General features: G+C 38.9%; 1 protein-coding gene across 14 annotated transcripts in view; it reads left to right on the top strand.

Moving 5' to 3' along the window:
* Nucleotides 1–27,624, top strand: part of LOC149214756 (Protein kinase superfamily protein) — a 323,935-nt gene that overhangs the window by 155,979 nt on the left and 140,332 nt on the right. For 8 of the 14 annotated variants that reach the window (XR_016250953.1, XM_089392393.1, XM_089392389.1 and 5 more), the window contains 4 exons: nucleotides 26,248–26,384; nucleotides 26,585–26,679; nucleotides 26,794–26,832; nucleotides 26,954–27,013. Coding sequence is in view for 13 of the 14 variants with exons in the window: in XM_089392393.1 (XP_089248519.1) it covers nucleotides 26,248–26,384; nucleotides 26,585–26,679; nucleotides 26,794–26,832; nucleotides 26,954–27,013 (331 nt within the window). In the remaining variant the exon portion in view is untranslated. The remainder of the gene's footprint in view (nucleotides 1–26,247; nucleotides 26,385–26,584; nucleotides 26,680–26,793; nucleotides 26,833–26,953; nucleotides 27,014–27,624) is intronic. The other 6 variants (XM_089392396.1, XM_089392395.1, XM_089392401.1 and 3 more) reach the window with 3 other exon arrangements.

Genomic DNA, 27,624 nt, shown 5'->3' with positions numbered 1-27,624 from the left:
TGAGCGAGAAGCCAAGGAAGAGCATATCCAAGAGAAGCAGTTCAAAGAGAAGCCATTGGAAGTTAAGAACATGAGCAACAAGCCAAGGAGGAGCGCATCTAAAGAGAAGACTGCATATGCCCAAGAGAAAGAGCCAAAGGGTAGAAACAGTGATAGCAGAGGAGCAAAGAGAAACATATCAACGAAATATCCAAAACCAAATCGGAGAAATCATATTGGCGTTTTATTTGTGTGTCACCACTCAAACCTCCGACTTCGATCTCCGACTCTGATCTCTATTAGGCTATGTGGACCTCCGATCTCTGAAATGCAACATGGACCTTCGATCTCCGATATGCGGACCCGACTTGTTCTAATAACGATTTAATTACTAAATTGCACACGCCCTTTATCGAAGCTTTTGGAATGGGACCTTTGATAAGATCCTCCGATGAGGCCTAATCTCCGATTGCGATAGCTGCTTCTACCCATGCTGCTGGTAGATATACTGGTTTTGCTCAAGCTTTTGCGGACCCTAATAGCCTTATTATAACATTTTAAAATGTAATATCGCGTCCGTGCATCAGAACATTCGTATCGCAAGTTTTGTAGGCATCATGTCATGTTAAAACCTCCGATTGCGATATGGTTGCGGACCCGATTGCTCTATCATAACACGTTTAATGTAATATCGCGTCCACTGCATCGGAGGTCAGAGCAAGTAGGGGTGATATGTGTTATAGGAATATCGACATTGTTGACATCGGAACTTTGGCATGTGCACAACTTAAAAGTCTCCGATATCCGTGTAGTTGCGATATGCGGGAGTAAAGTGATGATGTGGCATGTGGGACCTCCCGACATCCATTGTAATATGGTTTCACATTGTTTAAAAGCTATAGCCCCTCCTATGTTGCTATTATAATATAGTTTCCATAAACAATGAAACTATGTTATATTTGGTTGATTATTAACAAAGACCCCTTCTGATATACTTTTAATGTGCCACCTCATGCACAAGTCGACCTTTCCTCAAATAAATGTGTCTTTTCGTTTATTGGTGAAACTCATATAAATACAAGTCAAATACTTCATTATCAAGCATTGATCTCGGTCATCCATCATAGAGAGGAAGATACAACTCACAATTCGTGAACTTGAAAGAGTAAAGGAAAGGAGACTTAGAGGTCGAGAAGGATCACTAGATATTTGAAGCAGATGAAGCCGTAACTTGTAAGAGCTAGGATCTGTGGGACATTTCCAGTGAAGCCTAGTTCTGTGGACAATCACGTTTGGATGGGTCAGACTAAGTGGAATAGACATCTATGAGAGAGGCTCAGAGCTACAATGAATTTGTGAAGGCCTGGATCTTTTGTAGCTCGGCAGAAGTGCAGATCTCGACTTGAAGGACAATCTTGTGGAGGTTCGTTTAGTAGCTTAGATTAGTTCTATATCTCTGTCTCGGATTTGTGAAAAGCTCGGATTTTGATAACCTCATACCAGTGGAGTTAAGTCTCAGTTCAGATACCTGTGGAAGGGAACCTGAGTTCGGATCTGTGTTTGGAAATAGTGGGATAGTCTGCCTAAACTCGGTTGCAAAAGTCTATACCTGTGTGAAGGCTACTGAAGCTCAGTTTGGAGAATAGGATCAGCCACCTGTGGAGAAACTAACACTGTCTTTTGTGATATGTACAATCATTACCTTGGACCTGTGAGAAATAAGCTTGGACCAGTGATATTATAGCTTAAAACAAAGGACAATATTCTATGATTAGAACCTCGGATTTGAAGAACAAGAAGTTTGGATTTGTGCTTAAATATGCAGGGAATACGTGAAGAACATAAGACTTGGAGACATTATACTTTGCTGAAGTCCTCATGGAGTAACCTTGGAGATTTTGTTTGGGTGTCATGAAGAGCTGCAAAGACACCTTTATGATAAAGCAAGGTTGTTATTGTTGAAGTGACGTGGAGATTAAGTGGGGGCATCAAAGATAGACATGGCTCGTTGTAGAAGATATTGGGAGCCATAAAGAATCATCAAGCTTATCTTGACGAATTATAGCTTAGAGTTGGAGCCCTAGACGATAGGAGTCCTCAATAGACCAGGTTGGAGCCTATAATAGAGATAGGGTTGGAGCCCTAGAGGCTGGTGCCTCCAAGTTGACAAGGTTGGAGCCTTGGAAAGTCCAAGTCGGTACGTGGCAAAAATATAGGTTGGAGCCTGGGAGATTGAAGATTGGTGTCTTTATCTAGGGTTGGAGCCCTACACATTATTGTATTGGATTTATTGCAAAGAGGATTGGAATCCTCGTCATTGATTAATTAAAATTATTATTCTATCATTGCTCATTTTGTGTTATAATTATAAATGATCTTAACTGGTAAAAATAACAATTGAAAAGAAACTCTGATTCACCCCCCTCTCAGTATTTCCAACACAATGGTGTGCTCGAAATCCTCAACAAGGATGTTCCTTTCCTCACTTTCTTTTCAAGCTTCTCCTCTCTCTCAAAGAAGTATCAAGGCTCTCTCAATGGTGAAATCCTCTCCACACTAGAATGCTAGATTGTTGAGAAACAATTTGGCTAGCATAACAATGCTCTACTTCTTCTTCAATAATGGAATGCAGGATTGCTTGGGAGCAATTTTGCTAGCATAACATTGCCTTGTTTTTGGTCTTCCAATGGCTTGTTTATATAGAATTTTGAATCCCTCTTCCCTCTCTTGGTCCATTAATGAGAAAATGACTTATGAGTAGGACAAGAGGATCCCTTGGGGGCTGCATATCTCTAGGGTGACTCGAAATCGACTGTCCTTGACTGGAACATGTCAAGGAATCCCATCTTCCAAGTGTGAAGTGGTCCTGGATCTCTGAGTTAGACTTTATCTGGACTGCGTAGCTATCGAAGAAAAAGTCGTGCAGTCGCAAATTTCAGCCTTTGGATAGGTCGCGCGGGCGAAATTTATGCTTGAGACCTTTGGAAAATTTTGATTTTGATTTTTTATGATGTCTTCAGCTGGAAAGTCTTCACTTGTATGCTCTATTGGATGACTTTGGGCACCATCTAGATTGTACAAATCTGTGTACGATTTTTCTATGTTAACAATTTTGTTATAGAAAAATAATGAAGGAAAAGTGTAACCTATCTCCTTTATGAGCAGAGCCTTTCAAGGTTCTGAGGTGAGTTATGAATCAATGGAGAAACATGCATATGCGTGGGCTAAAACCTTAGCACATTTTTGAGAAAATTTTTGGAATGCAAAAGTGATAGCGTATGTTCCACATCCTATGGTTAAGGACTTCTTGGTTCAGAAGGAATGTATTGGAACTAGAGGCAAATAGATCACCAAAATCTAGGAATACGATATCGAAATCAAGTCCATCAAATTGATCAAAGGTCAAGGTTTGGCAATGTTGATGGTTGAAGTTAACTTGAATGCCCTAAAGGACTTGGAGGCAAGTGATCAAGTAAATGCATTATATTCTTCATTGGTTCAACATGATTGGTATGCAAACATTATAGTTTATTTGAAGCATTTAGCTTGTCCGATTAATGCCAACAAGACGCAGAGGCAATCTTTGTTGTTGAAAGCTGCTATGTATTGTTTAGTGTATGGTGGCCTTGGATGGAGGAATACTGATGATATAAATATGAGTTGTGTGGACTCAAATGAATCCAAAGAGTTGATAGAAGATCTACATGCAACGGTGTGTGGTGGTCACTTCTCTGCTCATACCACAATGCACAAAATCATGTGAGCTGGTTATTATTGGTCAACCCTCTTAGCGACTCACATAGTTTTATGAGATTTTGTAAAGCTTGCCAGAAATTTGAAGGAAAGAAGAAGTTATCTTGTTTACCTCTTGAGCCAGTTATTATATCGGCTCCATTTCAACAACAAGTATAGGGTTTTATTGGGGAATTGCCACATAAATCTAGCAATAGTTACAATTGAATATTGGTTCCTACACATTACTTCACAAAATGCGTAGAGGCTGTCCCATTGAGATCTTCATCCACTTGACATATTGTTAGTTTTTTGGGAGATCAATTCTCATGAGGTTTGGAGTTCCACAAAAAATGACAAATAGATAATGCTTGTGTCTTCAGGTCAATTGAATTGGTATTATTCTACTCTCAGTCTAGTATTATGTTGCCCCATTCAACTATTTATTACTTGCAGGGGGATGGGTGAACAAAATCCAATGATATGAACCTTATTAGTGTTGATTTTTCATGTGCAATAGATACAAGCACAACATTTACGAACTATTGATAATTACATCGAATGATATAGATCTTCTTTTAACAATTCCAGATTATCATTAAGTAATAACACTTAAGAAATTCAACCATAAACCATAAAGATAGTAGAGATCACAATGCACAAAAAATAACACAAGATTTTCCTTGGGAAATCCACTTGGTTGAGAAAACCCAACAACCTTTTCCTTAGAGAAATTCTTCAATTCAAGAAGAGATAGATCTAATGTGGCTAGTCAACTATAACATCAACAAGATCAACAAGCTATAGTCAAACGTGGTCCCTAGCCCTTAAGTCAAGTCAAACCAAGTCAAATTTCTACTCTTCAAGAATTCAACTTTCTCAGATTTGCGCAAAATTTCGGCCTACTCAGAATATGTTGCTTAGAAGACACATAAAATTTCAACTTGCCTAGAAAAATTGCTTAGAAATTCGGCCTATCCAGAAAACTGCCCAAAACTACGGCCTATCCAGAAATTTGCCTAGAAGATGTCACATGCGCAAAATTTTTGGAGAGAGAAAAATGCAAGCTAGAGAGAGATCTTCGTTTTTCTTCTTTTCATCCTTTTTCATCCTCTTTTCCTTCAGTTGGATGCCCAAAACCTGTTTTCTTGTGATGAGGTCGAATGGTGGATTTGTGGAGGAGGGTGAATGCCTTTATATAGTAGTCTTCCTATCCAAAGTGGTTGTGTCTCTTCATTGGGCGAACTTGACTTGAGGGAGGGCCGCCTTGACTAACTTGGACCGCAAAATTCAAATTTCAAATTCTAAAAATTTCTCTTTTAAATCCGACATGAAGAACATGTCTTATATAAATTCTTTCAAGGGCTAAATAATCAAAATGACATGAAGAACATGTCTTACAAATTCTTTTTACATTACAAGAGCAAAGATATAATTAAGAAGACCAACCATAGCTAAAAAAATTCAACAATTAGAATAATAAGGAAGACCATGGGAGATAACAAGAAAGCTTGGGATAAGCATTTGAAGTATGCACTCTAGGCTGACAGTATTACTAAAAAATGTGCCACTCGTAAGATTTCGTTTGAGCTTTGTTTATGGTTTGGATGTAATCTTGTTGGTAAACATGAGGTTGCTAGTCTACAGGATGTTGGAACAATCCACCATTAACAAAGACGCATTACAACAACATACTAACCATTTAGTATAGTTGGATGAAGAGAGGCATGCGATACATGCCCATTTTCAGAGTATCAGGGACATTAAAAAGATATTTGATTGCAAAGCTAAAGGGAAAGCATTCAAAGTTCATGATCTAGTATTGTGATGGGACAAAAGAAATAAAGTACCAAGAAACCATGGCAAGTTCGATAGTATTTGGCTGGGTTTGTTTCACATTAGGACTGTGATAAGACCAAACACTTTTTCCGCTGGCTGATTTGGATAGAAATGTGGAACCATTGCCTGTAAATGGGCAACAATTGAAGCATTATTTTGAATATAAAAAAAAGAAGAAAAAAAGAGAAGGAAATTTCAATAATTAGGGTTTTGGGCATTGTTCGTCAGTTTATGTGGTCCCATTTTTCCACTTTTGCATTTTCTAGTCAATAGGAGTTACGCTTTTGCAAGATATTTACTTATGTTCTAGAAGTATTTCTTATGTTGGATCCCTTACAATAGTGCCTTTTCATATATTTTAGTTTGAGTCTAGTTGCATAAAATAAAACATTTGAGAGGTGTAGTTTTTGTACTTCGGTCATGATGTATTGATATTTTTGGCTAAGTCCAGATCGAAGGTCTTGTTAACCATTACCATGATTGATTGAGTCTACTAGGATGGGCAGTTCAAAGAGGCTTTAGGAGTTTTAATGAGTCATCTTATGGGTCGCCTCTTCGTTGATCTTTGTCGAGTCATACTTTGTGAGTTTGTCACCTCCCATCCAACATTAAGGGACATGACGCCAATTGTTTTATGGTAGTTTATCTTGCTTCATGCTAGGGGAAAGACTACATTATTCTCTCTCTTAACAGATTGTTCCTAATCGACTTCGACAAAATTATTTGAGGGATGATCTAGGAGCTTGAGCACTTTAGTGGTTGTTAGCCTCATTAGCAGTGATTTCACATCCCACAAAGCTAATCACCATTGGGCTATGATTGGATGATCCTTGCCATTGTTCGACTTTAGATCATTCACTCATAGGTGGAAACATGTGTTTGTACCTTGGGGCTTGTTAGCCTTATCGGTGGGTACCATTGCACCTAGCAGATGTCTCCATCATTGGCATTTGTCTAGGTGACTTTATCCTATATGTCAACTTTAGTAGATTTTCCATAACGAATTTACATGATGCATGGGATGCAAGTAGCAATTTTTGTTCAACCATGCATGGGTAAGACCTTTGTTCAGTTGATCCGCCGAGGCACCATACAATACTTTTTAGCCAAGTTACCGAATGGGTAGGAATTGATTTATTTACATATTCTCCTACGATTTATTCATATGGCACTTCATGATCAAAGATGTTGAGGTTCTCAGTGTCCTTAGTGAGACATCGTCCCCTTGGGTCGCCTTTGTTAACCCCAAAATTTGCTTCCTATAAATTTAAAGGGTTAAAGGCCATTTTGCATTATCTCGTTGTTGATTAGTAATGGATTTCAGGCAATGGTATATGAGCTAGGGTTTGGTTGCATTACAAAGTGAAAGTTCTAGGCACAAGGTCATCTGATTGATCTTATTCCCATTTTGGAGATAAGCTGCACAAAATTTGGTCATGATAGATTATTTTAGGCATTTTGAGGTACACGTGTTTGCATGTCAATGTTGAGTGCACCTTTGGATTCCTCTTAAGCAATTGAGCCCGATGACTATAATATCAGGGGGTATCTAAAGAATTTCTATTTTGAGCAGCTGCTAGACATGAGTGACATGTGGCATCCCCAGATTGTGACATGTTGGTACCTTCATACAGTGGCACGAGGCCTCTTTGGCATCTTGAGGTGTGCACATGTGTTAATGTGATTAGAACACATGCATGAAGTTAAATTGAGAGAACTGGAGCACATGCCTTAGTTAAAAGAGTAGTTGGCTGTTGGTGACAGTCTCAGGAAAGATTCTCTCAATTAACTAAGCCTCATGGCTAGTTGACTAAAGCATGCACACTTAACTCATCCACCTTTCTGTGTTAGGCCGTCTTCCCCTCTCATGTGAGTTTTATCTCTCTGATATCTCGCCTTATCACTCCATTTCTCGCCACCTCACTCCTGACAAATCCTCCTAACTAAGTTCAACCTCACTTCTCATTCAAGTTCAATCTCCATTAGTTCCACTTAAACTCACTCCCTCACTCATATTCATTTTCACTCCACTCCACTCAACAACCAATTAAACCATATCACCCACTTTTTTGGGATTTGTATGGGGTAAGGGAAGATATATTTGACACCTGGCCACTTGTACGCGTGGATCATCACTTTTTTCTCTAGTGCAATTTGGATCAACCAAGAGTTTGCATATGTGAGGACTCTTGTCTTCTTCTATGGCTTGGTTTACCTAGAATGTATCACTAAGCGCTGATAAAAGAGAAAGGAAGGGTCATTTTAAAGTGCGTGAGGATTTTTGTGAGCAGAACACAACAACAGCCTGCAATATCATTCTCCATTCTCTCATTTCTAACAAGTTTCTCATCCAGCAGTGATTTGATCAGCAGATTCATTTTGTGTTTGGTCCCTGCAGTGCAAACATCTCTTTGATTATTCATTAATCCAAATTAAAGTCGTCTTATGCTTGATTCTCAGCATCTATATCTTGTTAATTTCTGATTTTTATTTGTAGACTTGCAACACTATTTTTGCCCTGTATTTTGACTAATGTTTAATCATCTATAGATGCATCTTTTTCATAGTCATTTCCACTTCTAACAATTCTGTTTTAAAGGAAAATTCTACCAATAGATTTCTTGCAATTCCATTTTCTTTTGGCAGTTTAGTGGCTGTCAAAAGAATGTTTTATGTTGCTATTCACAATATTTTAAGTGTGCATATTTGCAAGGATAATGTACTAAAAAAACTAGGGACAACTCCTATTATTGGCATGCACCATTGCAAAAGGAGAGGAGACTTTGTAGTGACCAATGAAGGTTGATTTCTTCTAAAGTTTGCATAATGAATTTCATCACTTGAAGTAATTTTGTATCATTTTTAGGTGCAAACTCCACCTAAACGTAAAGGCTGATTCCCTCCACTATGCTCAACCGTTGGAGTTTCCTGTTCCCTGTTTGCTATCATTGTCTTGTCACTTACCATTGCACGAATAGGTTGGTTGTTTAGCCTATACAAGTTGCCCTCTCTAACTCTAATGATGTGGCCATTATCAAAGCCAGATCACATGGATCTGATCAGTGTCTGTCCATCTCGGAATGCTACCATAAACCCCTTATTCTCTATAATAGAAATTGAGAGCAAACTTCTCTTGAGTTTTGGCATCGATGGCACGTCTTTCACTGGCAACACGCCCTTTGACTCAAGTTGGAATATGACTATCCCAACTCCCTTCATTGCATGTTTGGTATCAACACGAAACTCCACATGCATCTCTAAGTCACCACTCTGTCATGCTGTCAAAAGGCTCTTGTGCTCCTGTCATATGCCGTGTGGCTCCACTATCTAATAGCCATGCACCGACTAGTATTGTGCTCGAGTAAATGCCGGAAATAAGTGTGAATTCTATCTTAAACTTCTTGGAAAACTCTTCCACCTGCACTTTTGCTGACACGACTACAACTCACTACGTTCCTTTTCTGCCTTTCCTCTTTGAAGTTTGGACACTATGAGGCATAGTGTCTTGTATTATGACATGCAAAACAATTGATGTTAGTCAAGTCCTTCTTCTTCGTTTATGAGGCTAACTCCTCACTCCTGCTCGAACCTTTTCCTTTGTTCTTCATTTCTTGACTGACAAGAGAAAGATTCTCATCATCAACCTTGTGGTAGCCTCCTGATAGATATTCCTCTCGAATCCTCTCCTGCATGAAATCATTCCACAATCTATCCCAATCAAGAAGGTTTCTCTCATGCCACGATGCCATTGATGAAAGGAGACCATGACCTCACCATGGTTTGGTGAAGCCATTTGTTGAAAGAAGTCATTGATGTCAAAGGATGTCCAAATGAAAGAGAGTTGCATATTCAAATAACATATTTCGAAATATTGTTTTTGGATTTTTGATGCCCCATTTGGATACCCTATCTTTGAAATCATTTTTACTCCATTAACCTAGCTCAAATGGAAGCATTACGTATTACGACATATGGCACTCCCTCTAACTCCTCACGGTTGATGAAAAATGTTTTTTTGAATATTCAATATACATTTTGTCAGTTGCACAAGCTAGTCTAGCCAGTGGACAAATCGATCCAGTCTAGACCTCGAATGCGCCATAAATAGGCACGAGAAAGAACATTTCAAGTCATTCGCTCAAGCAAGTTCAAATTTGTGCAAACTAGTGAAGAAAAGGAGTTATGAGGTTCATACATCATGAACCAGAAGTGAAGAGGAGTTGATTTGGAGAGACTATTTGCGAAGGATTTTTGGCACATTTTTGAAGGGTTTTTGGCTTATTTTGGAAGGATTTTTCGCAAACCTTTTGAAGGTTTCTGGTTGTGGTTAGAAGTTTGATTGTAGATTAGTGTAAAGGGCCAAATTCCAATGTGGAAGGTTGAATTTCAAGCCTGTCCTAAAAGTTGTGACCTGCCCCTATTGAGGCTGAATTTTAGGACCGAAGTTTTGGTATGAAGAAGGTCAAACTCAGGCCTATTTTGAGGGGTAAATCATGGTGTGTTGGAAGACGAGTTTTAGGTCTATTTTGAAGATCTAACATTGTTCTTTGGTTAGGAGGTTGAGTTCTAAAGGTTGAGTTTTGCTGATAAGGAGGCCAAGTGCCTATGTGAAGGACAAAGGAGCAACTACCAGAAGGACAAACTTTCTTTAGCTAATATTGATTCTTGTACAAGCTTTGCTGTTGATAAATAAAGGAGTTGGTGCTTTCATTCAGTGGTGCCGATAAATCAGGGAGTTGGTGCTGATAAATTTGAATGTACTCTCTCTCTCTCTCGCTCTCTCTCTCTCTCTCTCTCTCTCTCTATATATATATATATATATATTAAGAAAAACATTTCGTGGTTTCCAGGTAAAAATATCTATGTTACGTATATTTATATGCTTTTCTTTATACCTATGGATTCATTTACAAGCTTTTGAAGTTATTTTTTTTTAATATTGATTCACACCCCCTTAGTATCGCTGAATATTCCAGCACCATTCAGGGTTGTCCTTAACATCTCTTCATCCATCACGGCCTCCCCAACTGCAACCAACTTATCCCAAACCTGTGTGATCTTGGTGAGATAAGAGGTCATTTAATTTGATTTGGTCATGTGGGTGTTTTAGAGCTTTTCTTTCAACACCACCTTCTTATTGGTATTATCACTCTGGTATAACTTCATCAGAGCCTCCCACACCCCCTTGTCGTATTCTTCTTAGAGAGGTGAGGAATCACACGATCCTTGACCGCATCCAAGATAAACCTTGTTGCTTTTCACATCCTTTTGATTGTGGATGACCAAATCTACAACATCTATAAGTGGGGTGAGTTTGGTATTATCAAACTCCCATGGACCATTCTCCATGAGAATTAGTGAAACCCTCGAATTCTAGTGAATAAGTTATAAGCACTCTTCAACCTATCCTGCAACCTCAAATTGATTATGGCCGTCTCCGAATCATAAACTTAAGTAAAAATAAATATATTGTTGCTGACATTGTCTTGTGCCCTGTCGCACCTCCTGCTGCTCATTCTTGGGAGCAACCTTTGACTGTTTATTGGTGGATGCTTAATTGTAGCCTTGACACTTGGGTCCTGCAGCTCGGGTCTTCCTTGCTAGCGACTATCTTTTCTACTCCACGACCTGTTGGGACTCCTGTAGTGTGACAACTCATCCTTGTGCACTCCGGCTCACTCACAGTGCTTGTTGGCGTTTGTTGGGCATTTCGTCGGTGGTTATCCTTGGCCCGTGGTGAATCCTGGTCTACTGATGCTCTTGCATGCTTGACACTACCTGCAACGATTATTCCTTGTTGATTTGTTGCATGGTGTCTTTCTTTGCCGACAAACCCTTTTGCGATTGGTCCTATTCTTTTGTGGTTTCGTCCAACCATCTCCTGCAACTAGCACCTACTGTCTACAACCTTTGCGGTATCTGGCAACCACAATTTCCTGGATGGCTAGACGACTGTTGGTTCAAACCTTCATGCGGCTCCTTTCTCTTGTTTGTGTTGAGCTTGGTCCTCGACCTCATGGCACTCTGCGTCTAATGACTCTAGATCCTCTACCTGCTAGTCGCTACTACTATGGTTTGATCTGCCACTGGGCTGTCGGAGCTGCTTGCTGGTTTTCGTCCATAATTTTTTTTAATTGTTAAACTTTTCACTCAACTTGTCGTTGTCCCACCATACTACATATGATCAACTTGGAAACAACAAATAAAACTTTCTTTACTGCCACATATGGTTGCAGATGAACTTGGCCCCTGCAATGCTTGTAGGAACTTGGCATCATGATTATGAGATTAGTTTCTCATATTTCTTGCTCTGATACCATGTTAAATTTTTGAACCCAACTACTTGGCAATTAGTTCCTAGCAGATTGATCACATATCTATTGATTAAAGCACAACTGGGTTCTTAACATAAAACAAAAAATTAGTATTCAGCAAAAGCACATTAAATTAACCAATCTCACACATGCTTGCACACAAATCTCTGCCCAACCAAATCAGTTCTTCATTAATAACTCCAAACCTAATTGGGCTCCCTTACTGTGAAAATGACCTAGACTGAAGAAAATACATACAACAATTTGGATATGATCTAGTTGGTCAAGCCCTAGACTTCGCTGATGTGGATCTGCGTGTTGCCCTCTTTGCAGGTTCGTTGAACCCAACACACTTAGGAGAATTCCTTCTCCACCCACCACTGAGATGCCTCTCTCAATGCCTTTAGTCTGTGTGTGTTGTCTCTTCTCCCTTGGCCTAGCCCTTCTTTTATAAGCTTGAGTTATGACTGAATCCACAACCCTAATCTCCAAGGTGATTGATCACTGTGATTAGATATTTCCTCACTTGAGATCGATGGTTGAGATTCATCTAATTTACTAATGCAAATGACATTTGCATTAGATTAGGTTAACTCGCTTTATCCTTTTAAAAGAAACTACTTTAATTATTAAAGTAATTACTAAGGTTCACGGGTCCATTAGGAGACTTCTGCACGCCTAACCACTGAAGCATGTGTAGATGTATTGTAGCGACAAACATCAACAATATCCCCACCATGGATGTGACTAGTAAACATTTATTTAAGGTCTCAGTCCTTTCAAAACATGGTATAGCAAAAGATTGGTTAGGTTAGACTGGAATAGTCACTCAAAAGTTGGTTTCAAATGGTATTTTATTGCCTTTGAATAGTTCATACTGAGAAAATGTAGACATCTTTAACAGATTTTGGGAAAAAGCCTTCGTTGTGTATATCCTATGCAGTGGAGCACGACCCTTGTAAGACCCTTAGAGAGTCGCAAGTCTTGACGAGTCATATGCGGAAACAGGTTTGAAAGATAGAACCCCCACATAAAACCCCCTTACCTGTGCTCACTCGCATAAGACCCACTTTGACCCGACTCGCACAGACCTGTATAAAACCTCCCTCCCTCTCATTTCTCATTCACTTGTCGTTTGACTCATTTCTAATTGTCATTCATTGAGTGTCGAGTCTTCGCTGAAGGAGTTGAGTGACTCCATTGCACAGTGAAGGAGTTCTTGCAGGAGGCTAAAGGAGGCTTCATCAGACCCAACTTCATCACCACCAGGTAGGCTTCATGAGGTTTGATTCTTTGTTTCATTTTTTTTTTTGTTAATTCTGTTTTCATTTTAATTTTTTTTGTTTCAATTTTTATTTTTTTTGAGTTTGAGCCTTGAGGCCCTTGTTGAATGGTGTTGTCATTGACACCAACATTAGTGATTGAACGCTCTTAATATTTGTTTAGATTGCATCAGTTAGAATCTCCAAAAGAAGAATCCTTGGAAAACCCTAGAAGCCCCACACTTGTTTGAATTTTTGAGGAGATTAGTCGGGTTGCTCCTAAGATCACCATCATTGGATGCTCCTTGATGAGCTGATTCCGACGGTATGTGGCACACCGCGAGAGCCCTCACAGTTTGAGAGATATGCTTGTTTGAGGATGAAGCACCCACCTTGTGGTCAAATGCCCCAAACAATGGATGATGTGGCAGTTTATCATTGGCCAAAGATCTTCTCTAAAAATTAAATTAAGTAGTGTTATGGCACAAGGATGTTTGTGGAGGGTTTCAAAATTTATTTTGAAATTACAAGTACATGAGGGGTTTTGACACCAAATAGAAAGCTAAATCTAGATCCTAAAAGGCAGACGACCTCATCTTTTTGCTCTAGTCAGCTGCCCAAATTTGTGTCCTTCAAAAACTATAAAAAGACACCTTATCTCACCTCTATGGTTTGCAATTAAACACACATTATTTGAAGTAATCTTGCTCTGAAATTTGTCTTCAGCCTTGTGGAGAAGAGTCAAATCCTAAGAGAGGCTCGAATCATTTTTTGATCTCTGAGGAATAACGTTCAACTTTGGTGAGGGTTTATGGTCATGGTTTGGGATTAATTGGAGATCTATTTTGCAGGTGAATTTGCATCGAATTAAAGGACTACATCTCACTCAAATATGCTTTGAAATATTTTTATGCCTTCGGTCATCAAGATCTGAGCACAAGAAGGTTTCGTTGGGCTACTACTACAATCCTGGGCACTCACACTTCTAAATTTACTAGTTTCTGTACTATGGCTCAACCTTTTGTTGGGGCAATATTCTTGTGCAAAAAATGAGCAAGTTCGAAGCCACAAACAACAATGAATTCTTTCAATAACCATGACACTTGTAGCTATTGCTATTCCCTTTGTGAGGTGTAATTTCTGAGCTTCTTGTAGCACCATTTCTCTGTTCAAGGGTATCAAGTCTTTACGCACTAAACATGACCCGCACTCCTATTAGAAACTCTGATCCATAACTCAAGCAGATTGCTCCAAGTATGAAAGCAACGATTGGTTTCCATCCGATCCATTGAGACTTGTTTCAAGGTTGGGATGATTGAGAACAACATGTGCAATACATACAACCCTATTACAAGTAAAACCTTCAGCCTATGGTTCTGTATTTATTGAAATTTGAAGGACTAATGCAATTGGGAACTCGTCATTTAAAACCTATTTGCTTACTTCTACCTGATCTGAACAACATACCATAAGTGCGGATTACATACTTTGCCGCCCTTTCTGGAGCTTGCAAGACCATTCATGGTATCTTGAAACTATACATAGTTTTGAAATCGTGTCACAATTTGGCACAAATATGGTCACTCTCACGGATGGAGTCTTGACGACATATTTTGAAACGTTGACAATTGTTGCAGAATTTTTATACACATAGATTAACTGAATGGATTCCTTGTGCAGGGCAGTGAAGAATCATGAACTAATACACACTTGTTTGAACTTTGTATGTATTGCTTGTATCAAGGGTGTATAGAGAACTGTGATTGCAACTCATATATATAGCTATCACATTGTCAACTTGTGTTGTGCCTAACTAGATTGGAGTACTCGCTGTCTGAAGTATACTACCATAATTTGATATGCTGAGTAATTTTTGAATGAAGTGTCATATTGCTACTATTTTTGTATGTACTGTTGTTGTCTGTGCAACGTTGTGAACAATATACGGCTGGAGTTTTGTATGTGATGCGTGAGCCATGGTTTAGCAGTTAAGTCTGGTGCATCCTTCAGGTTGGAGCCTATAAACTAGGGATTGGCGTGTCCTTCCAGTTGCAGGTAGTAAACAAGGGCATTGGAGCATTCTTCAGGTTGGAGCACCAGGGATCTGGAGCCTTCTTCAGTTGGAACTGAAAATATTGATGTAAATTTTATTGAAGACAAATATTGAGAAGCGTTCAGTGGTTTTTCTCTCGGAAAGGTTTCCACCTAAAAATGTTGTCTACTGTCTTGATGTTTGTGCATTGTTGAATGGTGTTGTTTATTGATGTACTATTAATGGTAATATAAATATAATGTTGTGTGATGTTAAAATAACTAATTAAAGAGCAATACTGATTCACTCCTCTCTCAATATTTCCAACAACCCTGCCGTTGAGTTTCTCAGCCACATGTTGGCCCTGTGCATGAATTCTGTTTTATATGTTTGGCGTTGCAAAGTGATAATCTCTGTTGTTATTTTTTGCAACTCATTGGTGGATAGATTATGGCTCTGAAGCACCATAGTTACAAGAATTCACCATCAAAGTTTTGAGTCAGCCTCGCAGCGCTTCTGCTTGTGAGCGCAAATGGTCATTATTTGAGCACATCCACAACAAAAAGAGAAACATGTTTGAGCATGAGAGGTTGGAGAAGTTGGTTTTCATCTACTATAACCTTCAAATGCTCACAAAAGTTAAAACAACTACAACTAAAGGATCTAGATCCCATTTTATTGGATAGTACTGATTTAGAGTCTTATTGGGTTGTGGAGGAGTCCCGTGATTTGAGTTGGCTTGATAAAGAGACTGAGGATCTTTCTAGTTTGCCATCTCAAATAGAAAGTCCAAATACACCTGCCTCACAGTTGCTTTAGCCTTCAGATTTTGGCACTAGCTCGTCGAGGGCTTATTCTAGGTGTAGTCGTGCATGAGACTCAAGATTGTTATGAGACTACGATTTATCATTTATAACATACGTATTTGAATTTTGAACTTGCTGCCATTTTTTATTTTGATTATGGAAACATGATTCCTTTTCTTATTTACTATCTAAATTTTTTTCTTACAAAAATCGAATATGTTATGTTGTACTATCATAGCTATGAGATGGTGTTAATTTTAGATAGCAATGGTATGTTCTATGCTTTAGCACAATTTACTTCAATGTTCCTTGTCAACCCAATGACAGTTTCCAATTATATTCATTAGCAATCACATTAACTTAAACACATTGATAGTAAATGCAGATAGATCATAAAAACATGTGTAGAAGACAAGCCAAGACAAGAGGACACAAGATGTGGTAGATGCCAGGGACAAACCCCAATGTGGGGAAACCCTTGATCAAATCTTCTTATTATTCTTCAATAGTTCAAAACAGAGAGAGAGAGTACAAATATCAAATTAACTTGCCCAAAATAGTCTTGTCAAATTAATAGTCAACTGCAACCCTAACCAGAAAGTCAACAATGGTCAAAGTAGCTCGAAAATGTCCTCCAAGCAGCTCGGTCAACAACAGATAAATTCTGCCTTCCAAGAGGGTCAAAGTCAACCCAAAAATAGTTTGGTCAACCCAGTAAAACATTGTTGTAATTTCCGCAGTCAAACGCTGAAGTCAAACTATCCCAATCACCTGGAAAACCGTGCCAATCAATGCGGCCTTCAAAAATCGAAATTCTGCCCTTAAGATCGAAGTCAACACTGGTCAAAATGACCCAAGTCAACGTTGGTCAACATTGTCTTGTTTCTTGAAATTTTCAGCCTGCAAAACAGTCCTGAAATTCGTCCTACTTTCACACATGCGAAGTAGGGAAGGATGCTTCCAAGCTGTACGGACCAATCAAGAGAGGAGAGAGAGAGATAAGTGATGAGATGACATGTCCAAATGAGAGATAGGTCACTCCTGTTTATACACTTCGTTGAGGGTGAGGAGACACATGTATTGGGCTTCATGAGCCTACAGTTCACTGAGGTCGACCTTGACAATTTGTGCATGAAAGAGAATAAATTCAAAATTCCATTTCTGCTTGTTAGAATGACATGATCTTTATATCAAAACTGGACCTCTCAAAAAGAGGAACCCAATGCAATAATCTTCTCCATCATATGAGCTGTCCTAAGGTGGAATTTGGCCCTAGTTGCCAATTTTAACACTCCCTCTCAAGTAGGGAGAATTCCACCTGCGAATCCATTTGTCATCGTCATGCCAACTTGTCATCCCGTACCATCCCTGTCATTAGTGCCCTGCTATGCTCTGCTGAACCATGAAGTAATAATGAAGAAGTGATTGAGAGTGAGTCATAAGATCATACCGCTCTCTACTGACTAAAGTTAGTCCTTGATCCCAGATCAAGTTGTTGAACACCATGCATCCTAGTCATAGAGAGTATGGAAGTACACGATGCGTCCATCGGTAGTGCTATGGTCTCTAACCATCTTTTCCCAATTCATTGGCCAGATGAAAGGTACTTCCCATGAGCCCCAGACTCTATGGGTAGGATGTGTGTCAGGGCATCAACGGGAGAAGGTGAACCACTCATCTTGCTCATATATACCATAGGAGAAGATGAACCACTCATCCTATGCATATTTCAATCGTAGGGGAAGGTTAACCACTCACCCTACATACATGTGTCTGGCTAGGGGAAGGTGAACCACTCACCCTACACACGTGTCAACCATAATGGGGTATCACAGGGGAAGGTGAACCACTCACCCTGTATCTAGCGCACCATTAGGGGAAGGTGAACCACTCACCCTATGGTCGCTATAGCTCCAAGAAGTACCCCAAGCCCCCAGGAGCTCCCAGAGGTCAGTGTCCAACTCATACAGGACCCTCATAGGAGGGTCGTTTCATGACTCCAAGTCTCTCCTGGAAGGTTAATAATTTGACCTTCCCTAAAGGCTTTGTGAGAATTTTTGCAACTTGCGCATCTGTCCTGATGTGTTGGAGCCTTATTGGTCCCAATTGTACCATATCTCGGCTAAAGTGGTACCTAATATCAATGTTCTTGGAGCGGAACACAGTATTCTATGATAGGCTAATTCCACTCTGGTTGTCGCAGAAGATCACAATGGTATCCAGCACGTGCTCAAATAGCTCACTGAAGAGCTTCCTCAACCAAACTGCTTCACAACAAACCATACTTGCAGCAATGTATTAGACCTCGACAGTGCTTAGTGCAACCGATTTTTGCTTCCTGCTCATCTAAGATATTGAAGCAGATCCCAAAGGGAAGCATCAGCTAGACATGCTCTTACGATCGACCACACTGCCAACGCAGTCAAATACCTGGCAATGTATCTCAGTACATAGTGGATTGTGCCCTGGAGATACCTCAAGAGATTCTTAGCAACAATCCAATGAATGTGATGAGGCTCAACCATAAATTGACTCAACGTGTTCACAACGAAGCATATGTTAGGATGGGAGTTGACCAAAAACATCAGAGCCCCCACAAGTTGGTGATACTCGGAAGGGTTTGCTAATCCGGGCACAACAACACTTCCAGATAACCTCTTAAGGTTGAGTTCCATTGGAGTAGTCACGAACTTGCAATCCACCATCCCACATCTCTCAAGTAGCTTCACAATGTATTTTCCTTGAGAAATGAAATCTCACCTTGCTTTTTCCAGACCTCCAACCCTAGGAAATAATGCATCAGTCCTAGGTCCTTCATCTCGAACTCGGAAGCTAACTCCCTCTTGCATTGATGAATGAGAGGGTCATCACCTGTCAGAAAGAGATCATCCACATAAAGGACTAGAATGAGAAGATTGTCCTTTTCAACCTTGAAGTATAGGTTTGGGTCAACATCGCTCCTTATAAATCCCAGCTTCATAAGATAACTATCAATCCTCTCATACCAAGCCCTAAGGGCTTGCTTCAACCCATAGAGGTATTTCTTCAACCTGCATACATGTGTCTCACGATCTTGAACCTCGAACCCCTTGAGTTGCTCCACATAAACTTCCTCTTTAAGTGAACCATTCAAGAAGGCAATTTTGACATCCATTTGGTGTAGGCTCTATCCTTGCGAGGCAGCAAGGGCTCTGATCAAATGGATGGTGGTATATCGGGAAACTCGTGCAAATATCTCATTATAGTCTACTCCTTCCTTTTGAGAGAATCCACGAGCAACAAATCTAGCCTTGAAATTTTTAGCACTCCCATCAACTCCATGTTTGATCTCGTAGAGCCATTTTGAAGTGACCACTGACTTGTCCTTGGGTTTAGGAACCACATCCCAGACATCATTCTTCATGATCGACTCATACTCCTCGTTCATCGCGTCCTTCCAAACTTGTTGCTTCATGGCTTCTTCGAATGTGCAAGGCTCATATTACAATGGTACTCATGGCAAATAAGTACCCTTAGTACGTATTCGGCTTCTTGCTTTCACGAAATGTCCCCCCTCGGTGCAATATGTTTCTCATCATATTCAAGAGTATCTTTGAGCCACAAAGGCCTTTTTCATGAAGTAGAGGGCACACTATGAGGTGGATCATTGGAACCATCAGACCTTCAACATCGAGCATCGGTTCATCAGACGAAGGGTCATCCTGCTTTTTTGCGTTAGCATTGTCATTGTCCTTCCTAGGGATAGGAAGATCTCAGATCTTTCTAAGAGTAGAATCTTCATCAAAAGTGAGATCATGACTTGATTCCACTTACCTTTGACCAGGCACATAGATTCTATATGCCTTCGAAGTTTCACTGTAGCCCATAAACGTTTCTTTCTTCCCAGATGCATCTAGTTTTTTCCTTTTCTCTTCGGCACATGAAAATATACGAGACAACCAAAAATTCTAAAATGAGAAACATCAGGTTTCTTATCGGTGAAAACTTCTTCGGGTGTCTTGAAGTCCAAAGCTTGATATGGGCATCGGTTTTGAACATACACAACGGTGTTGGCAGCTTCTCCCCATAAGAACTTCGGTAGACCTTGGTCATGAAACATGGCACGGGTGGCTTCTATGATAGTATGATACTTCCTTTTGGCAACACCATTTCGTTTAGCTTCTCTACACTAGTCTTTGAATTCATTTGAATCATATTCAGTCCCATTATCGGTCCTCAATATTTTGATCTTTTTCCTTGTTTGGTTCTCGACTAAGGCTTTGAAGGAGCGGAACCATTTGAATACTTCATCCTCCTTTAAGAAATAGATCCGTGTTTTGAGAGAGAAGTCATCCACAAAAATAACATAGTACAAATATCCACCCAAAGATGTCACGGGCAACATACCTGATAGATTAGAATGGGCCAATTGAAGAATATCGGTGGTTTGAGTTTCACATGAGGGGAATTGTCCCCTTGTATATTTTCTAGATTCACATCCCTTACTAACACCTTCATGATTTACATTGAATTTGGGCCTACCTGTGACCATCTTTCTTACATCAGGTAAGGCTTTGAAATGAAGGTGAGCAAATCTCCGGTGCCATAATTCGGATTGAAGAGAAGTATCACAAGTCATTGCTCCCAACGAACTTTCTCCAACCTGATACAGACCTTCAACCCTGACTCCAAGAGTGAATGCATCTCTTGGGTTCCTTTGCCAAACATGAACTTTCCCATCAATGAATGTCACCTTGAAATCTTTGTCTTCCATCGCAGAATAGAGACGAAGTTCTTTTTCAGATTAGGTACATACAATACTTCTTGTAAGTGGAGGGTTTGACCTTGATTTAAGTGAAGAGTAACAATCCCAATTTCTTTCACGGGATAAGTGGCATTATTCCCAAGTATAATCTCCATATTCGTCTTCATTTCAATCAAGTTTGAGAGAGCTTCTTTTTACCCAGTGAAGTGCCTTGAGGCACCACTATCAATCAACCAATGATCCAATGTATCCGAAGGAGAGGTGGTGGTGAGGGCAGAAATAAGATAAAATTATTTTTGCTTTACAACATTAACTTCTTCATACATGGAGTTTCTCGACTTCTTGGGAGGACAACCATTTCCATTTCGAGCAGCGGGAACATTCCTCTTTCCTTTGTTGTTGAAAACTTGAACCTATTGTTCGTTTGATTGCCATTGCCTTTGAAGTTATTGTTATTGTTGTCATCATCTCTTGGAGTATCCTTCTTGTGAGAACACTCTCTAGCGAAGTAGCCAAACCTATTACAATTGAAGCATCTTCCTTTTCTTCCTTCTTTGAATCCCGACTTGAACTCTTGACCTTGATTTTTTGGATCAGCATTGTTCTTCCTCTTATAATGAGCAGAGAAGGTGGTAGGATTGTTTCCATTTGAGGGCTTGTCTCTTCCCATCATCCTTATTTCTTCTTGAGTGCATCTAGCCAATAATTCATCAAATCCCGGAATCGTATCATTGTTGAAGATGGTAGTGTTGTAAGGCCTCCAAGTGCAATAAGAGTAAGCTCCCTGTCACCAATGACTTCTCCAATAAATAGGAGATCATTCTTGATCTCAATAATCCTCATGAAGTAGGATTCCTGATGTCTTTCAACTGGTTCTTGAGAAAGAGAACTTGATTTGCATTATTTACTTCGAACATCCCAACCAACTTGTCCTACATCTCCTTAGATGTTTCCAAATTAGAAATATACGCAACCAAAGGCTTGTGAATAGAATCAACAATAATTTTCTTAGCTTTAACCTCACCTTTCTTGTACTTGGTTTGTGTAGCAATGGATGCATTTGAAGGAGGCTCCACTACTCTTCCTTTGATACAGTCCATGGTATCATTTTCTTCCAATGTCAAATCTAGAGACATCTTCCATGCATGATAGTCGGATTTGTCCTTAAGCTTGTCCTCGGATTTGAAGTAAGATGTAGTCATCATTGGGACTAGTTCCAAGTCCTTGTCTAACATCTTCCATTAGTGATTGATTTGCTTCACTCTTGCTTGGGCTTTATCTTCACTTGAGCTTTGATTCCATGTTAATATTAGATAACAATGGTATGTTCTATGCTTTAGCACAATTTACTTCAATGTTCCTTATCAGCCCAATAACAATTTCCAATTAATTTCAGCAGCAATCACATTAATTTAAATACATTGATAGTAAATGCAGATAGAACATAAAAACATGTGCAAAAGACAAGCCAAGACAAGAGGACACAAGATGTGGCAGATGACAGGGACAAACCCAAATGTGGGGAAACCCTTTGTTCAAATCTTCTTATTATTCTTCAATAGTTCAACAGAGAGAGAGTACAAATATCAAATTATCTTGCCCAAAATAGTCCTGTCGAATCAGCAGTCCACTGCAACCCTAACTAGAAAATCAACGGTGGTCAAAGTAGCTCCAAAATGTCCTCCAAGTAGTTCGGTCAATGACAGATAAATTTGGCCTTCCAAGGGGGTCAAAGTTAACCCAAAAACAGTTTGGTCAACCCAGTCAAACACTGTTGTAATTTCTGCAGTCAAAGGCTGAAGTCAATGCTGAAGCCAAACCAGTCAAATTGTTCCAATCACCTCGAAAACTGTGCCAATCAATGCGGCCTTCAACAATCGAAATTCTGCCCTTAAGATCAAAGTCAACGCTGGTCAAAATCACCCAAGTCAGCGCTGTCCTATTTCCTGAAATTTTCAGCCTCCAAAACAATCTTGAAATTCGTCCTCCTTTAACATGTGCGAAGCAGGGAAAGCTGCTTCCACGCTGTACAGACCAATCAAGAGAGGAGAGAGAAAGATATGTGATGTCCAAATGAGAGAGAGGTCACTCGTATTTATGCACTTCGTTGAGGGTGAGGAGACACATGTATTGGGCTTCAGGAGCCTACATTTGACTGAGGCCGACCTTGATAGTTTGAGCATAAGAGAAAGTAAATTCAAAATTCCATTTCTGCGTGTTAGAATGAGATGCTCTTTATATCAAAATTGGACCTCTCGAAAAGAGGAATCTAATGCAATAATTGTCTCCATCATATGAGCTGTCCTAAGGTGGAATTTGACCCTAGTTGCCAATTTTAACAGATGGTGTTATGAATTATTGCATATATTGTGCTTTTGTAGCTTATAAGGATTGGGAATGTCATTAGTTTCTTTTTTGTTCTTAAAATTTTCTATATTTTAAATTTTTTATTTTATTATTATCTGTATTTTGCCGATTCTTATACGAGTCGTTCCCGATTCTTATATGAGTTGGTGAGTCAATAGCCAGACGAGTCTTATCCGAGTACGAGTCATTCAACATTGACCCTAGGCAATTAATGGACGAGCCGTGACATGATTCTTGATATTCTCATATAAGATAAGCTGCTTATCCTTGAAAGTTATAGCTTCAGCCTTATTGCTTTATTTATAATGTGACAGGCCACTGCAATATGAGCATTAGGAATATATGTATAATTTTATATTATTCCTCAAAAGAAAAAAGTACTTATTTTTTCTTCATGTTGGCCTGTGTTTATGTTCTTGGTTAGCCTGTTTCTAATTTGTGTGTGTTATTTTCAGCTCGTCAACTCTCTGTATTCTGCTGTCCCTTGGTTCTTTTATCGTGTATAGTATATACCCAAATCCTTTCTCTATGGCTTTGATACCATGTTATAGAAACACACAAGATACACATATATATACACAACAACATATATATTCCATGGTTTAGTGTTCTATAAGATAGGTGAGATGTAGTGTTATATTACAGAGAATGGACATATGTAATGTAAGTTACCTAATGTTCAATATCTAATTCCTTTTTTTAATCACATGACTTAACCTAACACTTTATCTATGACAATATTATTACTTTAATACATTGAGCATAATGAGATGTCACCCTATGGGAAACCCTATAGAATAGACTTTAGTTGAAACATAGAGGAGTTGCATGGAGGCATCCATGTACCGTACGATTGTTGTCTGGGAAATATATGATAAATTCTTTGAAAGATAAGATTCATGGATGATAGGATTTTAGGAAAGGTAAAAATTTGAAAGTTTTAAAGGCGAAAGGCCTCTGGAAACTGAAGTTTAAGTTTGAAGGTTGATATATTACTAGGAATCATGAAACGTTTAGTCCAAAGCACAGGAAGACCACAAGCTCTAACGGTTCTCCTCCGGCCCTTCTGTTTCCCATTAATTTATTTGAATTTGTTTAAGATGGATTGTGAGTGATAGGGCTGATGGGATTCTAATGTTGGTGTTGCACTAGTTTTAGATATTATCAATGTTCCACCAAGATTTCGGGACAGGGAGACGCGGGTGTGGGGAGACGCACAAGGGGGACGTGTGGGAGTGTCGAAGAATCTAGGGAAGTGCATAATTAAATTGATTCTTCATTACATGATAACAATTTGTGAAGGGTTTATACAATTAATCTTAGCTTGATGTTCCATTCATTATTAATGTGAGTGTTTACTTCATCAAACTGTTATCAAAAACAAAAGAGACAAGAACACAAATATTTAGCTTACTGCTAGGGCCAAGACCTCTCCCTCTTGGAGAGGAAAACCCATGCAAAATTCTTCTTTTAGAGATTTCATTGACAAATACCAAGACCATGACCCTTGACACAATCTGCCTCTTGAAGACCAAGACATCAATCCTCCTCCTCAAGCACTACTGAGATCATCATGATTGCTGCTGCTATACTTAGGTTACTGCTGCTATACGGGTGCGGGGAGACGCACAAGGGAGACGTGTGGGAGTACCCTCAAATTTTGAGGAAATTTAGGGGGGATGTTGGGGTATATATTTTTTCTTTTATTTTTTAATATATATATATATATATATATATATCAAATTCATATTCAATAATGAAAACATAAATACAATGATACATACATAATTGAATTAAATAATGAAATGCATTGATCCATACTCATCACCCTTACTAATACATACATAATTCATCCATAGACCACGAGATTCAATGATGAAATACTCTGATCCATATTCATCATTCATTATTCACCATTCTAAAATCTACATTGATTTAAAAATTAAATTCATCATTCATCATTCTAGATTCTAAATTGATTTAAAATTAAAATTCATCATTCATCATTCTAGATTCTAAATTGATTTAAAATTAAAATTCATCATTCATCATTCTAGAATCTAATTAGTAATTAGTACTAAGAAAAATAGACTATAATAGATACTGAAATCTGCAGACTAGCAAAATAGACTATAATAGATACTGAAATCTGAAGACTGGAATAGTAAATTTATATAACTAAACTCCAAAATAGTGGAGTGATGAGGCTAAAAGTCACTCTAAAGTGCACATCGGGCTTGGTGCTCTTGGTTAAATACTAATTCCATACCCTTTTACATGACAAAATGCAAAGGAAACATTGCAATCCTTCGAATCCTGAATTCCTGAAACACTGTTAGTCTGTTGGATTTTGAGTGAGATCTAAAATTCGACTTTCTCCATATGAAATCCAATGAGGTTGGGACCACTCTCAAACATGTTGAGTCATTTCATGGTAATGTTAAAAATTTAAGTAAAAGGATGAAAATGAAAGATAAAGGAGAATGTCACTTTTACAAAGATAAATGAGAATTTTACTTGAAAATGAAAGATAATGGAGAATGTCACTTTTACTTTAAGAATTTAACATTACCATGAATTGCATAGCATTAGTAGGGCAATATGGTCAAATACTAGGTTTCCCCTGTCATAAATCATTGTTTACAAGCAAATTTAAGGGTGGACGCATAGCCCATTTTGAGGGGGGATGCCCAGGCGAGTCCCTTTTGGGGAGTCGCGTCCCCCACACTTGGGAAACATCCCCCCTTGCGTCTCCTTTTTGGGGAGACATGGGGAAACATTTCCCCAGACGTCCCCCCGCCTTGGGTGCGTGGAGTGGGAGGGGTGCGCACACCCGACCCTGGAGGACACGTCCCTGTGGAACACTGGATATTATAGATAAAATTAAGTAGTGTGTCCCTGAATAAAAAATTTAATAAGTCTGATGGACATATTTAGGCGTGTCAGTTGTAATTAGGTTTGAGTTTTGCTGTTCTGTGCTCATACTCTATTGTGCCAATGAAGGACTCCACGGTCATTTCTGCAATATTTCTCTATGAATGGTTCTCCTAATGCTTTCTTCATTTTGTTTATGCATAGAGATTTTCTTGATTATACTTTATCGGTATACATATGAATTCATAATATTTACAGACAACATTTGTTGGATCTACATCACGCATATCCTTGTCAGCAGGGACAAGAAGGGGCGATGCCTTGAGGAGCCATTTAAAGAGGATGTACGGAAGGAATTCTTTTTGAGTGGCCCATTGCTTTTACCTACCCGTGCATCTGCTAATAGTCTCTCAGCACCAATAAAATCATCTGGAGGTGCAAATTGCAATATGATGTTTATGATTATTTTGCGGTTCTATTTCGTTCGTGCATTCTTCTATGTCCTAGATTGCATTAGAGAAAATTAGACCATAAAATGTGTAGATTGCTTTTACATAAATTGCAGTATCTTTGGGTTCTTTTTTTATTGGATTCTAATTTTGGTTTAAAATTTTCCTTTCTGGTCTTTGTTGCAGGTTTTAAGGACTACCAGGAGGAGAGGTCCAAGGCCTGCATGGTACAAAAGAAGGGCCGTTTTTCAGTTACATCAGAGGATGTGGATCTGGTGGAGGTCATTTCTCTTTTCAATGTCAATTAATTTCAAAACTTGTGACACCTGGCATGCTCGGTGATTTTCTTGTTTTTTCGATTTGTATCTGAATCTACTAAATGATACTTCTTGCAGAATGTTCCTTTATCTTCTGTTTGTCGAAGATCTTCTCAGGTTTATACAAAAATTCATCCATTATCATGTCTAAGATACTGCTAGAGGATTTGTCATCTCTTGCCAGTGGCATATCTATTTAGTCTACTTAGGATATTTTTCATTGTAACTGTCCCTTCAGAGCGCGGCACTCCGAAAATCTGCAAGTGTTGGTGACTGGCTTTATGAACAGAGACAAGCAGTATGCATCCTATCTTGCGCTTGCACCTTATATTATATTCTCTTAGCTAGACAATTAGCTTTTAGCTAGATACTTGGATCTTTAATTTGTTCTGGTTTAGCATTGCTGTATGGGTTGCTTTTGCACTCTCACTTTGTACTTAACTGAATGTACACTTTTAGTCCAATTGACCTACTTCTGTGGTCATTTATTGGATATTAATAAAACTCTCATCTATTTTATGTAATCATTTGTATTTTTCATTGCTTGCAAATTCTTTTTCTGAGGGTTTACAAATAACTTATTGAGGAGAGTTACAACCGTATGCCTAGTCTTCTATGAACCTATTGTGTTTATTGTCAATGTCAGGATTGATATCATTAAAAAACACTTTTCTAGAATTCACTTTTCACATTTCAAAATGCAGAAAGACATGTCAAATTGTCACATTTGAATTAACGGTTTGACTTAATCTGAAGCTATATTGATTTCATATTCTACATAGGCTCTATTTATCCATCAATCCCATCTATGAATGATAACCATAATACACTCTCTTAGTAAGAAAGGTTTGCAACTTGGCAGCTAGTTGTTTCTGATGTGTTTAGGTAGATTTGTGTGCTTAGAAATAA

Source organism: Pinus tabuliformis, chromosome 1_1, assembly GCF_031772625.1.
Source record: "Pinus tabuliformis cultivar Carrire ecotype Pingquan chromosome 1_1, CPIR1, whole genome shotgun sequence".
NCBI classification, from domain to species: domain Eukaryota; kingdom Viridiplantae; phylum Streptophyta; class Pinopsida; order Pinales; family Pinaceae; genus Pinus; species Pinus tabuliformis.
The sequence above is the reverse complement of the archived record's forward strand: the minus strand, read 5'-3'. Positions and strand labels throughout refer to the sequence as shown.